The sequence below is a fragment of the Lipotes vexillifer genome, unplaced genomic scaffold (assembly GCF_000442215.2).
Source record: "Lipotes vexillifer unplaced genomic scaffold, Lipotes_vexillifer_v1.1 scaffold1634, whole genome shotgun sequence".
In the NCBI taxonomy this organism is placed as follows: Eukaryota; Metazoa; Chordata; class Mammalia; order Artiodactyla; family Lipotidae; genus Lipotes; species Lipotes vexillifer.
Window position 1 is genome coordinate 410,272 of NW_006771542.1, and position 15,581 is coordinate 425,852.

The 15,581-nt window shown below is 46.1% G+C and overlaps 1 protein-coding gene across 1 annotated transcript in view; it reads left to right on the plus strand.

Annotated features, from left to right (window-relative positions):
• Positions 1 to 4,993: 4,993 nt before the first annotated feature.
• CEP164 (centrosomal protein 164) overlaps positions 4,994 to 15,581 on the plus strand; it is a 71,238-nt gene continuing 60,650 nt past the window's right edge. The window contains exons 1-3 of the mRNA XM_007446913.1: positions 4,994 to 5,040; positions 12,200 to 12,302; positions 15,294 to 15,405. Coding sequence (XP_007446975.1) covers positions 12,221 to 12,302; positions 15,294 to 15,405 — 194 coding nt within the window. The 5' untranslated portion in view covers positions 4,994 to 5,040; positions 12,200 to 12,220. The remainder of the gene's footprint in view (positions 5,041 to 12,199; positions 12,303 to 15,293; positions 15,406 to 15,581) is intronic.

Consider the following 15,581-nt stretch of genomic DNA (forward strand, 5'->3'; position numbering starts at 1 on the left):
GCCTGCGCGTCCGGAGCCTGTGCTCCGCAACGGGAGAGACCACAACAGTGAGAGGCCCGCGTACCGCAAAAAAAAAAAATAATAAATAAAATAAAATAAAATAAAACTACAGAAAAAAATAGAATATTTAAAAAATCTTATATTGAAAAAGTTCTAACAAAACTCAGAAGATTTTTTTTTTAAATGGACAGGCTTGACTAAAATTTTTAAAACTTCTGTAAAATCAGTCTTCCAGTATTCCAATTCTGGTTCTGCCACTTAGTAACTGGGATACCCCATGCTAGTTACTTATTCTTTCTGTGTCTCAATTTTGTTATTTGAGAAAAGGGGATAACAATAGTACATACTTTGTAATATAGGAATTAAATGAGATACTCCATGTAAGGCACTTAGAATGGTGTCTAGCACATTGTAAATGCTCAATAAAAGTTAGCTATTAGTGTTATTACCACTACAACTTCTGAGAAAAATAACATTTACAAAGTTAAAAGATAAGTCACAGACTAGGAGACATTTGTCGCACAATAAAGAGACAAAAGGTAAATGTCTATAATATACAAAGAGCTTTTACAAGTCAATAACGCCCCCGCCCCCCCCACCTGCCACCAACAACTTGGGGAAAATGAACAAAGAATGTGAACAGGTATTTGATAGAAATTCAAATGGCCACTAAATATATGAAAAAAGTTCAAGTTCATTAAGAGCAAAAGAGGGACTTCCCTGGTGGTCCAGTGGCTAAGACTCCGCACTCCCAATTCAGGGGGCCCAGGTTCGATCCCTGGTTGGGGAACTAGATACCGCATGCTGCAACTAAAAGATCGCACATGCCACAACAAAGACCTGGCACAGCCAAATAAATAAGTAAATCAATATTTTTTAAAAGTCATTAATAGTGAAAGAACACAATTAAAACAATATTTAGATAACATCATCAGAATTTTTTTTGCCTCTCACATTGGTAATATTTGGTGTTGGTGAAGATGTTGGTTGGACTGTAAATTATTCCATTTTTAGAGAGAAATTTGGCAATGTCTATTAAAACGTAAAAAATGTAAACTCTGAGCAGTGTCACTTCTAGGATCCTATCCAACATAAATCCAACAGTATTTCAGCATTGTGTACAACATCAAAACTTCGGAAGCAAAAAAAAAAAAAAAGATTACCGATAGGGACATGAGACATTCAATCAACTGAGTCTTATGTAACCATTATAAAGAATGGAGTAACTTCTTATGAACTCACCTTGGAAGATGTTTATGACATGTTCAATGAAAAAAGTACAGGGACTTCCTTGGTGGTCCAGTGGTTAAGACTCTGTGCTTCCACTGCAGGGAGCACGGGTTCGATCCCCTGGTCGGGGAACTAAGATCCTGCATGCTGCATGGTGCAGCCAAAAAAAAAGAAAGCCTATTGTAGAACAATATGTACATTATGGTCTCATTTCTATAAATATTAAAAAGTATGCACATGTGCATATACACATATACATATAAATTTATATCTGCATAAGAATTAAAAAGCCTTCAGCAAAGGTGGGAACCCAAATGTCAACAGTGGTTTCCTCTAAAGTGTGGAATTCCTTCCTTCCTTCTTTTGCTCATTCATTCATTCAGCAAATGTGTTGAATGCCTAATACATGTTAAAGGCTGTTTTAGGCACTGTGGACACAACAATAAATACAATAAACAGAATCGGTCTTCCCTGGTGGCGCAGTGGTTGAGAGTCCGCCTGCCGATGCAGGGGACACGGGTTCGTGCCCCGGTCTGGGAAGATCCCACATGCCGGGGAGCGGCTGGGCCCGTGAGCCATGGCCGCTGAGCCTGCGCGTCCAGAGCCTGTGCTCTGCAACGGGAGAGGCCACAACAGTGAGAGGCCCGCGTACCGTAAAAAAAAAAATAAATAAATAAACAGAATCCCTATCTTCATGTAGCTTACATTCTAATGCAGGGAAACAGACAATAAATAAATAAAATACATAGTATTTCAGATGGTGATATGTGCAATGGGGGAAAATAAAGCAGAGAAGGAAGATGGAAGGGAAATTTGCAATTTTTTTAAAAAATAAATTTACCTGTTTATTTATTTGTTTTTGGCCGCGCTGGGTCTTCGTTGCTGTGTGTGGGCTTTCTCTTGTTGCGGCTCACGTGCTTCTCATTGCGGTGGCTTCTCTTGCTGCGGAGCACAGGCTCTAGGTGCATGGGCTTCAGTAGTTGTGGCTCGCGGGCTCTAGAGTGCAGGTTTAGTAGTTGTGGCACGTGGGCTCAGTAGTTGTGGCGCACGGGCTTAGTTGCTCTGTGGCATGTGGTATCTTCCCGGACCAGGGCTCAAATCTGTGTCCCCTGCATTGGCAGGCAGATTCTTAACCACTGCGCCACCAGGGATGTCCTCCCAGTTTGCAATTTTAAATAAGGTGAATTGAAGGTGTAGAAAGAACATTTCACATCTTTTTTTTTTTTTAAAGGAATCAAATAATTACTGTGAACTGTAACACAATTTCTATGAATGATGTCTTTCTTCAAAGTCTATGAACCATAATGTAATTTTTTTTCACATTTTCTAGGGAAGTATGAGTTTCTTTATGTAAAACAAATAAGATGTAATTTTGACTAGAGAAGGGCAGACCGCAGAGGAGAAAATGGTGATAAAATCTTGGGAATTGCAGAGACTGGTATTTTTTTAACATTTCTAATGATGGAGAGAAGAATCAGACAAGAGTTGTGTTTAATCTGACATATAGCAGTTTTCCAGAAGGATTTAATATCTTCTCAAGACTTCACATATATTTAAGAATTGTTGCCTTAGCTTTACTAACACTAACATCACAAATTTTCATGCCAAAATTTTGCGGTACGCGGGCCTCTCACTGCTGTGGCCTCTCCCCCTGCGGAGCACAGGCTCCGGACGCGCAGGCCCAGCGGCCATGGCCCACGGGCCCAGCCGCTCCGCGGCATGCGGGATCCTCCCGGACCGGGGCACGAACCCCCGTCCCCCGCACCGGCAGGCGGACTCTCAGCCACTGCGCCACCAGGGAAGCCCCCATTTCACATCTTTTGAAAAAAATGGTAGGATTGAGTGTTTGTCTTTCTTATTATGTGGATGGTTTTCTGTATTTTACAAGTAAACAGGATGAAAAGAGAAGAAAAAGTTATAACAGTAAAATTTCTGACCTGGGGGTAGGGCATAATTGAGACTGATTTGGTTTTTTCCTCCCCCATCTTTAAAAAATCACCCCTAAATGCTCATTCCTGATGGCAAAAGATAATCTACAATGTGTGAAATTCTCAGTTTCTCTTCCTCACTCATTGGGTATATTACTGGCATATCAACTGGTGTGTCATTTTTGATATTTTTCCCCAAATACTTGCTTTCTTAATTATGTTTGCCTAAGGGCATTTAAAAATTAGTTTGCATTTCTAAGTACAAGTCTATAGGGAAACCTGATAAAATGCAGATTGCTTATCTGTGTGGAGTAACTTCATTAATCCCATAGTAACCCTTATTTTATTAGCTCTCCACATTAGAGAGCAAGGGACCTAAGGAACAAAAGGTAAGAATTTTGATGGCAATTAATGTCAACCAGATTGATTGCAAGTTTTCAGACAGGGGGACAAAATCTGCAAATGGTTTTATGAACCCTGATTTTGTGCAAGGTCTGTGGTGGATGAACTGGTGAGCTCTCAGTGTCCTTCCCAGCCTGCTCCTTTGGCTCCTCTGTGAGACTTTTAAGGTGTGTGGAGAGGAAGGGGGAGCAATGACTTGTCATCTGCAGGCAGAAAAAAGGAAGTACAGGCAACTGCCACAGAAAAGACTTGACGTTAGACATGAGGGATACCTTCTGGATGTCTGCTTTGGGATCCACGGGAACAGCAGTCTGAGTTCCTCATCCTGGGATCAGGCCCTTGAGTGGTGCTGGGACTAGTTTCAGAACTTAGCAGGAGCCAGACGCGTCCCCACCATGGAGGCTTCCAGAAGCTGCTCCAGGGCTCCATCCTCCTCGCCAACAACTAACTTTCTTCACTTTTCTGCTCCTCAGTTTTCCCATTAATTTAATGGCCAGAGCTGTCTTTGCCACTCTTAACTTCTGGAGGTTGAGGATGTGTAAGAGAAAGGAAGATTTGCCCTCGTGCAAACAAAACTAAAGCCTTTTAAATTATATTAGTAGTAATCCTGCCAGGCAGGGTTTGTGGAGGGGCTACACACTGTCATTTTTTCCTTCTTCAATAGACTGTTGGAAAGAGTTATGACAGGGCTTCCCTGGTGGCGCAGTGGTTATGAATCCGCCTGTCAATGCAGGGAGCACGGGTTCGAGCCCTCGTCCGCGAAGATCCCACACGCCGCAGAGCAACTACGCCCGTGCGCCACAACTACTGAGCCTACGCTCTGGAGCCTGCGAGCCATAACTACTGAAGCCTGCGCGCCTAGAGCCCGTGCTCCACAACGAGAGAAGCCACCGCAATGAGAAGCCCGCGCACCGCAAAAAAGAGTGGCCTCCCGCGCTCAGCAACTAGAGAAAGCCCGCGTGCAGCTGCGAAGAACCTAGTGCAGCCCAAAATTGAATAAATAAATAAATTTAAAAAAGAAATAGTTATGACAGATATTATTATACCCTTCTTGCCTGAGCCCTGCCCTCCGGTAAAAAAGATGGACAGTGGTCTCTTAACTCCTGAGCGGGAACTAACTGATTTAGTCATAGTAAATGGGAGTCTTTCTTTTGTTTATTAAAGCCTCGGTGGGTTGATTATTGAGCATCAGTATATGATTCACCTGATGTTAATCACGCTACTAAAAACGATGACCAAAAGATTGCCTTAGGTAAGTCACGTTACTGTCGATACTCTGAATGATCCTTTCCTGCCCGGGAAGAAATTCCCCTCATAGCTAAATTCTGTCTCTCTTTTAACCCCTTGCGGAGCCCCATCAACTATACTGGACTACCTCTCCCATCATGCAATGGGAAACGTACACATCGCCTCCGTGATCCGACGGGAACTTTAACCAATCCGATGACAGGGCTCTCATTCGGCGACCTTTTGACTCTGGGTAGAGGCGGGACTCTCAGTTGCTAGGTTCGTACCCTTTCCGGAAGTGGTTATTGGCCGCTGCAGGGCAACACCCCGGCGTCCCTGGAAGCTGGGAGCCCGGGTGGTGCTGGGGAAGCTGCGCAGAGCCGGGAGCTAGCGCCCAGGGCCTCCCGGGGTGGGGGACAGGTGAGAACCCCCTGGAGGGAGGGTTGGGTGGCTAGGAAGGGAGGGAAGCGGGAAAGTCGAGGCACACTCGTGTGCCACCGAGCGGGATGTGCATGAGTGTGGGCGGGAACTGAAGGAAGAAGTGAAGACGGAGCGGCCAGATCAGTGCGCCTCTATCCAAAATCTGAGCGGCGGAAGGGCCTGGGCTGGAGTGCTGGCGGGGCGGTGAGAGCGGGCACTGGGCCACGAGTGTGAGCTGGCAGGGGCGCTCGTTTATTTGTCCTGTTCGGATTTAGTGTGTAAGGCCGGCCTTCTGAACCCTTGAACATTTCTCTTGTGGGGAAGCTTCCCCCCATGTCCGAGTCGGGGCTGGCCCAACCTTTTGCCGTCTTTTGGCCACAGCTGGGGAAGTTAGTAAGTTTTTTGTTTTCATTTTTTCCTTTCCTTGCATTGATTCAAAAATCTACCTTCTCCTTGTGGAACCGCGCTCCTCACTTGCCTTCCACGACTCCTCTCTCTCTGGGGTTTCCTAACGCAGCCCCCTTCATCAGCCTTTGCAAGCCCTTTCTGTTCGCTACACTCCATCTCTGAGCGGCTTCACCCAGAGTTTCAGTTACCATCTATTTAACAGTTAACTCCCCAAACTGCGGCTCCCGCCAGACCTCTCTTCTTGAGTCTTGAGCTCCGACTCGCTTACTGATCATCCCAACTGAATGTCGCCCCATCCTTCCCGGCCCCCCGGATCTGTTCCTCCTTTGTAGTTCCCGCCTCAGTGAAGGACTTCACCCATTCACTCAGTCAGCCATGTCTGCACTTGGAATTCATTCATCTATTATAATATATGCAGCAACATTTGTTGGCCATTTGTTGGCCATATCTAGGCAGTATGCTAGGTGGGGCTATCGGGCAAGGCATAGAAGTGAACTGATAATCACAATATACTGCTTTCAGTGCTCTGATTGTCCTCCTGCCTCTCCCTTACTTGCCGCAGACATCAAGTACTGTTCTTTTGCCTCGTAATACACCTGGAATCTGGCCCTTCCTTTCCATTCTCACAGCCACTGACTTAGTTCATAATTTCTTGCTTTTTTTTGGCCACCATGGGGACCTTAGTTCCCCAACCAGGGATCGAACCAGTGCCCACTTCATTGGAAGCACAGAGTCTTAACCACTGGACCGCCAGGGAAGTCCCTAGTTCATAATTTCTTGCCTGTGTTTTCAGGATACCTTTCTAACTGGTCCCTCCACGTCTTTTCTTGCCCTCCTCCAATTAGTTCTTACACAGCTGTCAGAATCGTCTTTCTAAACTACAGATCTGATCAGGCCAGTCTCCTTTGTGAAATCTTGTGGTGGTTCCTCATCATGTTAGGATACAGCCTCAGTCCTCCCAAGCCTTTTATTATGTGCTCCTTGCCTTCCATTGTAGATCTCTGTCTTGCCATTGTCCCTTGTGTGCTGGTCACATCAGAGTGGTTAAGAGCTCAAAGCTTTGGAGTCAGATAGATGTGGGTGCATGCACGTTCTGCTGTGCCATTTACTAGCTGTGAAACCTTGGGCAAGTTTAAAAAACTTTTTGAAAACTTGCTGAGCCTCAGCTTTCTCTTTTGAAAAATGGGGATAATAATTTCTACTTAGCAGAGAGGATGAGGTGTGATGATGTATATATAGCATTAGTACAGTTCTTGGAACATAGGAAGTGTTCAGTGAATATAAGCTTTTGTTGTCATCATTAATTCTCTGCACCTACCATATACTCTCTTCTGCCTCTTTGCCTTTGTGTAAGCTGTGTCTTCTGCCCTAAATAACCTTACTCCCTTATCCTGGTGAACTCCTGCTTATCCTTCAAGAGCCATCTCCATGGTCCTCTACTCTGCAATGCTTTTCCTGATCTTCCAAAGTAGGGTTAATTGCCCTTGCCTTTGTGTCCTGTCGTATTTTCTGATACTTCCCTTAATGCACTTAACACACTATATAATCATGTGTTTACATATTTGGCTTCACAACTAGGTTGAGCTGGAGCGTTATCAGGTTTGTGGCTGTGGCAGCACAGTGCCTGACCCATGGTAGGTGTTCAGTAAATGGTTATTGGATGTCTGAATGGCCTTAACTTATATTCCCTGGTACTAGCTTTGTCCTCTAGAACAATGTAGACTAAGCCCTTTAAATAAGTGAATGGTAATAATAACAACTAACATTTATTGAGGTCTTACTATGTTTTGAGTATTTTACATGTATTGAGTCATTTAATCCTCACAACCCTTTTAGATAGACGTTGTTATTATCCCCATTTTATAGATAAGGAAACTGAGGTAACTTGCCCAGCTGGTAAGTGGCAGAGCTGGGATTCAAAGCTAAGAATGTTCCCAAACCTGTGCTCATTTCCACTGCATAATCAACTCTAATGTCTTCCACGTTCTCCTCAGTGCCTTCTCCAGTAAATCTTTTCTTTTCTGGTGGTGAACTTTCTTTATAATTGTTCAAGCAGGGTGGAAGAAATAAATATGCAGGGAACCCTAAGTATGCATATATGTGTGTATGCTCTGTGAGTACGCAGGTGTGCAAAACGTTTTGGCTATGCCTGTCAAATTAGACCACATTCACAGTAAGGTGACCATAATGTCGAGAGACGGGGAACCAGTGGCATGTATTGAAGGGAAGGGAGCTGGGAAAACCTGGCTTGGAGTAGTGGTGCCCTGGGTGCCCTTTGTGGGTCCAGAGGGTGGAATAGGGCAAATGGGAGGAAGTTTCTTAGACATAGATTTTTGGCTTACTAAGAGAAAGACCTTTTCATAGTTAAGGATGATCCAACTGTGGAGTTGGCAGTAACATCAGTAATATTGCTAAATTTATTTAACATGTTTTGTGTACCAGGGACTGTGCTAGGCACTGTACAGGTATATATTATCTCATTTCATCTTCAAACAACCTTTTGATGTAGATTATCATGATTGTTTGAATTAAGCGCATGAGGTTATTGAGGCTTAGAGAGCTGAAAGTACCTTGCCTAAGTTCACACAGCTGGTAAATGAGAAAGATGGGATTTAATTCAGGTGTTTCTGGCCCCCAGACTGGTGCTTCAGCCACTATGCTGTCTGGCACTTAAAGCATAGAGAGGAAGAATTTGGCAAGGGAAGGGCAGTTGGACCAGAGCTCTTGTGGGCTTTTTTTGCGTTTGACATTCTTTGGCTGTATATTAGTGGTTTAGAGCACTGACCAAGCTCCTACGTTTACTTAGCTTATTTTACGCTTGGTTGGTAAATGGAGAAGGAGGCAGAGGCATGACCCTCAGAAGCCTGTGGCTTAACAGGAGAGGTGGAACACATTCCCATAAAAAAGGTAATACTGTGAAAAATATGCCTATGAACAAAGGAAAACTGTGTCCTTTGTACCGAGGTAGTTATAAGTAGACAGGAGGGGCCGAGGTTGGCCAGGGAGGGCTTCCTGGAGGAGGTGTATGAGCCTTTCCATTTTTGCTAGATTCTGGGATTGGCAGGAGATGGATGAGGACAGTTGGGTGATCCTTCCCCACAACTCTGTGGCTCACAGTGAGGGTCAGGCCTGGTGGCAAGCACATCTCATCAGGTTTCATCTGATCTATCGGTAAGTGCTGCGTGGAGTACCACGTTGACGGTTCTGAAGCCATGTCTAGGGTGCCAAGATTGACAGTGATGTCCCTCACGGTCTCAGGCTTAGAGGAAAATGTTAGGACGTGTGCCGTGTGTTTCCTGAAGCTGATCTCAGGGCTGCTTTCTTAGATGTCTCATCTTACCCCTGCTCACCCAGGTTATCATCACCTCTCATCTAGATCGGCTCTCGTGGTTTCCTACCTAATCTCTCTGCGGCCACTCTGATTTTCTTCTTTTCCAATCTGGCCTCCATTCCTGTGTGTATTTCCAGTGGCTGCCTGAGTAATCTTTTCAAAATATGTATCTGGAAAAACCCTCTCCTGATTTCCAGCTCTCTTATTATAAAAGCCAAGTTCTCCACATGGTCTGGCTTCCACCCACCTGCCCAGCATCATCTCCGACTATGCTTCTTCTTGCTTAGTGTTCTTTCCTGTTGAAGGGCCTTTGCACGTGCTGCTGCTTTTGTTAGAACGTCTTTTCCTCCTCTTTTTGTGTGGTGAATACCTCCTCATTCTTCACTTCTCGACACAGTCTTCATCTAAGTCAGGCTCTTTTCCTTCAGAGCTCTTACCTCATTTAAAATTATACACTTATCTGTGACTGATTGGTTTGTCTCCCTGCCTCACTAGACTAGCCCCTGGGGAGTAGCAGCTGAATCTGTTTTTAATCACCATTGCATCTCTAGTGCCCAGCAGCAAATAAGTACTTCCCGAATGAGTAAATGATCTCTAGTAGCCATTGAACAAATGTGGTTTCTCTTCCACCACCTTCCTTATTCCTGCAATTCCTGCCCTTTTGGCCCTGTCCTTGCCTATATCTATCCTGAAGCCAGGCAAGGCAGGGGAAGAAGGTAGACTATCGCTCACCCGTATTTTAGTTTTTTTCTGGCAGAAGATTTGTTTGACATTTGAGTAATCCAGGAATTTAGATTTTCCACATTCTTCCTGACCTTTAAATAGTTAAACATAGCCGGTTTAGTAAATAGCTAATTAGGCATTTTGCCAGGAGGACAGAGATTTTACCTGCCCCCTGCTTTCTGGAGATGGGATGTATCTAGGGATAGGTAACATTTTTCAAATGCAGAATTTCTCGAATTCTCTGAGATGGTTGGTACAGTGCCTTGTAGAGATCACTGCCTGTTGAATTGAATAACATACAGCCTGATGTTCAGGCCAGTGCGCTTCCTACCTCCCCAGAGATCCTTTCCCTTTTTCTTTCCCTCTCCTCCCTAACTCAGAGGATTAAAGATTCCGAGGGCTCCTTAAACCTCCAGGCTGTGGGCCACATCTCCTGCGCTGGTTCTTGGTCCTTTTCTGCTCCGCTTTTTCCGCGTCTGGCCCTACTCATCTCTGACCGTATGTGTGGAGGCTCAAGCATTATGTCCGCAGGTGTTATAGGTTGTTAGGGGAGGGAGAAGATTCCCACTTAGGCTTAAGTACTGCAGGGAAGAATGTTTCTTTAGCCTTTCTTCCTGAGGCACAAAGGTGCTGCTTGGAGGTGTCGTGGTGGGAATGAGAGGGTGCAGAGCCTGGCTCCCTTGGGTCCAGTGACTGACAAAGGGAACCATCTTTTGTGAGCCCTAAGGCAAGACACCTCCCTTGCTCATCTGTCAGCTGCCAGAGTGCAGAGAGGGCCACGGGAATGGTCCCTCAGAGATCCTTTGCGTTTATCAGGGGCCCCTCTCCAGGGATCTTGGAACAGATTCAGAGTCACCAGATCTTGCCGTTTTCTGAGCACTCATCACAGGCTGCATCCCAACCTTCTTTTTGACGATGAGGTCTTTTTTTTTTTGCCTTGCCCCAAGGCACGTGGGATCTTAGTTCCCGGACCAGGGATCGAACCCGTGCTCCCTGTATTGGAAGTGTGGAGTCTTAACCACCGGACCGCCAGGGAAGTCCCGATGATGAGGTCTTTCTGCTCACTTCCTCTGCTATGAGGGCTGTGTCCTGCTTGCTGCCCTGGGTGTAACTGTGACAGTGTCTGAAGAGGTGGCTACAGGAGAGGTCAGGACCTGCTCCTCCAGGCTCCCTTCGGTCACACCGGTGTGGCTGCCACCGCCCGGTTAGGGAGGCATTCTGAAGGGCTGTCCGTGGCAGCCACTTTACAGGGTGACTTGTCCCTGTGTCATCGGGCTTCAGCATGGGAGCTGCTGTAGGGGAGGGGTGCTGTGACCTGGGGTCCTGTGGTCGTTGTAGGAGTAGGGATGCGAAGGAAGGAGCAATTCTAGAACCGCGCCAGCTTGTCAGTTGAAGAAGGTGGCACTGCCCTGTCCCTGGAGCCAGGAATCTTGGATTCAGGTTGGCTTCCTTTCCAGTCTTCCGCGCCCCCCCCCCATTCCTGGTCCTATTAAACCTAACATCACAGCATCCCTTGTGTCTGTCCCTTCTTTTCCATTCCCACTGCTTCTGCCCTAGTTTAAGCCCTCATCATCTTTCCCGGGGACTGTAGCCTCCTCAGTGGTTTTCCTGATGCCAGGCTCTCATTTCTCCAATCCGGCCAGGCCACTCCTGCCAAAGTTCTCATCCTAAAAAAAGGCCACTCTGTGTCACTTTCTTCCACCAAAGCCCGCAGTGGCTCCTCTCTGCTGCAGGGCAGAGTTGAGGCCCTTCAGCATCATCCACTGAGATCACCATGACCAGACCCAGGCCTGGCTTCCACCCCGGCCCCTGCCATGCACGCTGGCATCGGCTCCCCAGACCACCTTGCCTGACATGCTGTTCCCTCTGCCTGGGATTCCTCTCTCCGCTGTCAGAACTCTTGTCAGCCTTTGGTAGCCAGCTCCTTGACAAAGCCTTCCTTCATCCCCGCAGTGGGAGTATGTTACTTCTGTGTTAGTACTCCCAGAGCAGGATGTGTTTTTCCCTTCTGCCTTCTACTACTGTTGAAGCTGTGTGTGCTGCCTTGCTAGCCTGTGAGCTCCCTGAGGGCATTGTTCAAGGTAAACAGGGACATGCAAACAGGGCTATGTGTTGGGACAGCGTGACTGCACCTGGGGTACATTGGTATATGGGGGTGTGTGTGCTGTTAGTTATTTTGGTGTCTCACTAGGGTTTTCTAGCAGGGGTCCTAGACTGTTAGTTCTTACTCCTATTTGCGGGGGGTAGTGTATGAAGTCAAACCCTTGAGACATTTGTGTTTCCAGATCGTTTATGGTCCACAAGAGTATTCAGCAGGGCTTTGGGGGGAGATGTGTCTAAGAACTTTCCAGGGTGCAGAGGCTGTAAGGCCTGAGTTCTGAGCCATTGGTCCCACCCTCCACTCTCCCTGGCTCAGTTGGCCTGCAGGGGCTGGCCTGGCCCAGATGCTCCATGACCCAGCTCCACCTTTTCCCCTTCTAAGCTGGGGCACTGATTTTCTCTTTGGGTGGGTGGGGTCTCTGGGATCTAGGTGTTCAAGCCCAAACCAATCATGGCCGGAAGACCCATCCGCATAGGAGACCAGCTGGTTCTGGAGGAAGATTATGATGAGACCTACATCCCCAGTGAACAAGGTAAGAGGCCTGGGTGTATTGTAATAGTTCTTTGAGGACAGTTTTTATGATTTATTTTTGTTCTTCTAATGCAAAGTATGGTACATGCACAGGGTTGCTCAGTGTATTTGGGTTAGATCAGGGGTTGGCAAACTGTAGCCCATGGGCCTAACTTGGCCTGTTGCTTGCTTTTGTAGCTAAAGTTTTATTAGATAACAGCCATGCTTATTTATGTCTTGCTTATGGCTTCTTTCATGCTATAGGAGCAGTAGTATTGAGTAGTTGTGACAGAGACCATACAACCCACAAAACCTAAAATATTTACTGTCTGGCCCTTTACAGGAAAAGTTTGGTGACCTTGGGTCAGATCAATGATTAACTTTAAATGAAAATATAGTAGAGAATATCATGAAATACAGTATATCCTGAGGCCAGGGGAAGCCCAATTTCTTAAGAACAAACTAAAGCTGTGTGTTTTTTTTAAAAAAACAACAATAATAACATTATTAATAACAATAATAACAAAATTTATTGAGTGCTACTGTGTGCCAGTCTCTCTACTAAGAACTTTTCATGTGTTTCCTTTTCAACCCTCACAGCAACTCTGTGAGTTAGATACTATTATTATCCCCATTTTACAGATGAGGAAACCAAGGCACAGGAAGGTTAAGTAACTTTCCTGTAGTCACACAGTTTACTAATCGGGGCAGCTAGGATCCACACCTACGTATTCTAGCTCCAGGGCCTACACTTTGAAGCACCATGCTATTTTGGGGCAGTGAAGGTTTCTTTGAATTTCTCATGAGTTGTGGACCTGGACACACAAATTTTGCTTATAGTTCAGATGGTTTGAGAGCCAGTTTTGGGGAAGAACTCTTGCGTCTGTAGGAGTCTGTGGATCCCACATTAGGATAAGATAGGATTTGTTATAGCATAGGATTTTTGTTTGTTTGCCGTGTAGAAATTTTTAATCTCTGTGTTAAATTTATCGGTCTGTTCTCACATGGCCCCTGAATTTTGCATCATAGTTAGCAAAGCTTCCCTGCTCTCATTTTGTCCTCAGGTTTGTCCCCACACCGTCTGTGGCATAGCTCATCTTTCACCCACAGGTTGAGTGCCGCCTGTGTGTTTTGGGGTCTACTTTTTCTTCTGTTCCATGGGGCTGTCTGTTCATACGCCAGAACTGTGCTCTTAACTATTGAGGCTCAGTAATAAATTCTAGTATCTAGTAAGGCTGAAATACCCTCATTCCTCTTCTTTTTTTCAAAGTGTTCTTGGTTATCTTATCTGCTTTATCTCCCCATGAACTTTAGAAACACCCTGTCTTTTTCTCGGGAGGGCTGTGTATTGGGGAACTGTTGGTATTTTAGAGAAAATTGTATTAAATTTATAAATGAGCCTGGGGCGGATTGACATCTCTATGCAGTTAAATTATGCGTCCAGGTCAACCTGGAGGTTCCTGTCAAAGAACATCTGTTCCTTTCCGTTTGTGTCTGTTTTCTGCTCTTCAGGGGGTGACTTAAAAGTTTTCTTCATTTGGGTTTTGCACATTTCTTGCTCAGTTTATTTCTTAAAGATTTTATTCTTTTTGGTTTGCTATTATAAACGGGGTCTAACTTTTTCTAAGGCTATTTATAAAGAACTCTCTTCTGCTCAGTCATGCGTAGACGTCCTAAGCTTGAGCACCCATTTTCTCTTCCTGGACTTGCAGCAGCTTCCTAATCAGCCTCCTGCTTCTACTCTTGCCCTTCTCCAGTCTGTGCTCCACTTAGCACCAGAGTGATCTTATAGTGTAAAGCAGATCATATCAGGGCTCTGCTTTTCATAATCTTCCACATAATCCTCCATTATGCTCAGCATAACGCCCTTAGTGGGATGTGCAGGGCTGTGCATGACCCGGCCCTGCCACCCAGCCAGGCTCACCCAGTGCCTCTCTCTCCCTCCCTCTGCTAGGCACATGGTCTTTCTGACGGTCCCCAGACAGGCCAGGCTGCCACATGTCACAGGCCCTTTGAACCTGCTCTTCTGCCCGAGTCCTCTTTCCTCAGTGCTCTGCATAGCTGTGGCTCCTTTGTTTCCTCCAGGATTTAGTTAAGTGTCCCATTCTGAGAGGTTTTCTGACCACCCTTTGTAAAAGACTGCCCCTCCACCTTGACAATCTCTGTCTCATACCTCACTCACTTCCTTCATTACATTTATCAGAAGCCTTAATTCCTTGCATATCTATCTGTTGATGTCATTACTGGCTGTTTCTTCTACCAGCATGTAAGCTCCATAAGGACAGAGGGCATTTCTGTCTTAGTCATGGCACATGGTGACTGGCACATAGGAGACACTCAAAAAATACGTGTGAAATTAATGAACACATTAGTCCTTGGCTAACCAAATTTCGGCTGGTCCTTTTTGCCTTTCCTAGTCCCCAGGTATGTCATCTTCCAAAGTCCTCCACTGAGATGACCCATAAAGGATATGGTAAAGGGTAGAGGTGAACAGCCAGATGAAGAGATACATAGGGCAAGGTCTGAGAGGGTCCCAAGTGCAGGATCTTCTGTCTCAGTGGAGCTGGGATGTGCCACCCTCCTTGCACGTGGAAGTGCCAGAAGCTCTCTGAACCCCAGAGTTTAGGGATTTTTATGGAGGCTTCGTCATGTATGTATGATTGCTTATTAACTCATTTTCCAGCCCCTCTCCAGAGAATGAGGGGAGAGGCTGTAAGTTCCAAGCTTCTGATCATGGCTTGGTCTTTCTGGTGGCCAGGTCCCATCCAGGAGCCCACCCAGAGTCGCCTCATTGAGACAGAAGACTCTCCTATCACTCAGGAAATTCCAAGGGCTTTAGGAACTCTGTGTCAGGAACTGGGACCAAAGACCAAACATTAATAGGAACGGGGGCAGGAACCAATATATAGCTCTCTTATTATCTCCCAAGACTGACTGATTCTTCCTTCTTTGTATCCACCCTCCTCCCACCCCCATCTCTCTTACCTTCCCACCCTCCTACCCCTCCTTGCAGAAATTCTTGAATTTGCCAAAGAGATTGGTATTAATCCCATAGAAGAACCAGAGCTGATGTGGCTGGCACGGGAGGGCATTGTGGCCCCACTGCCTGGGGAGTGGAAACCATGGTGAGTCAGCACGGGCGCCACCTTCTGGCTTGGCCTTTGAGGCGGAAGGGGCCTGACACTGGAGATCAGCTTTAACCAGCCACCTTTCGAAGCCTGTCCTGCAATGGGCCATCCCTCTGCTGGGCCGCCTGATGCTTTGGGCCTGAGCCCAGGCCGCCTTGATGGTCCCTGGAGGG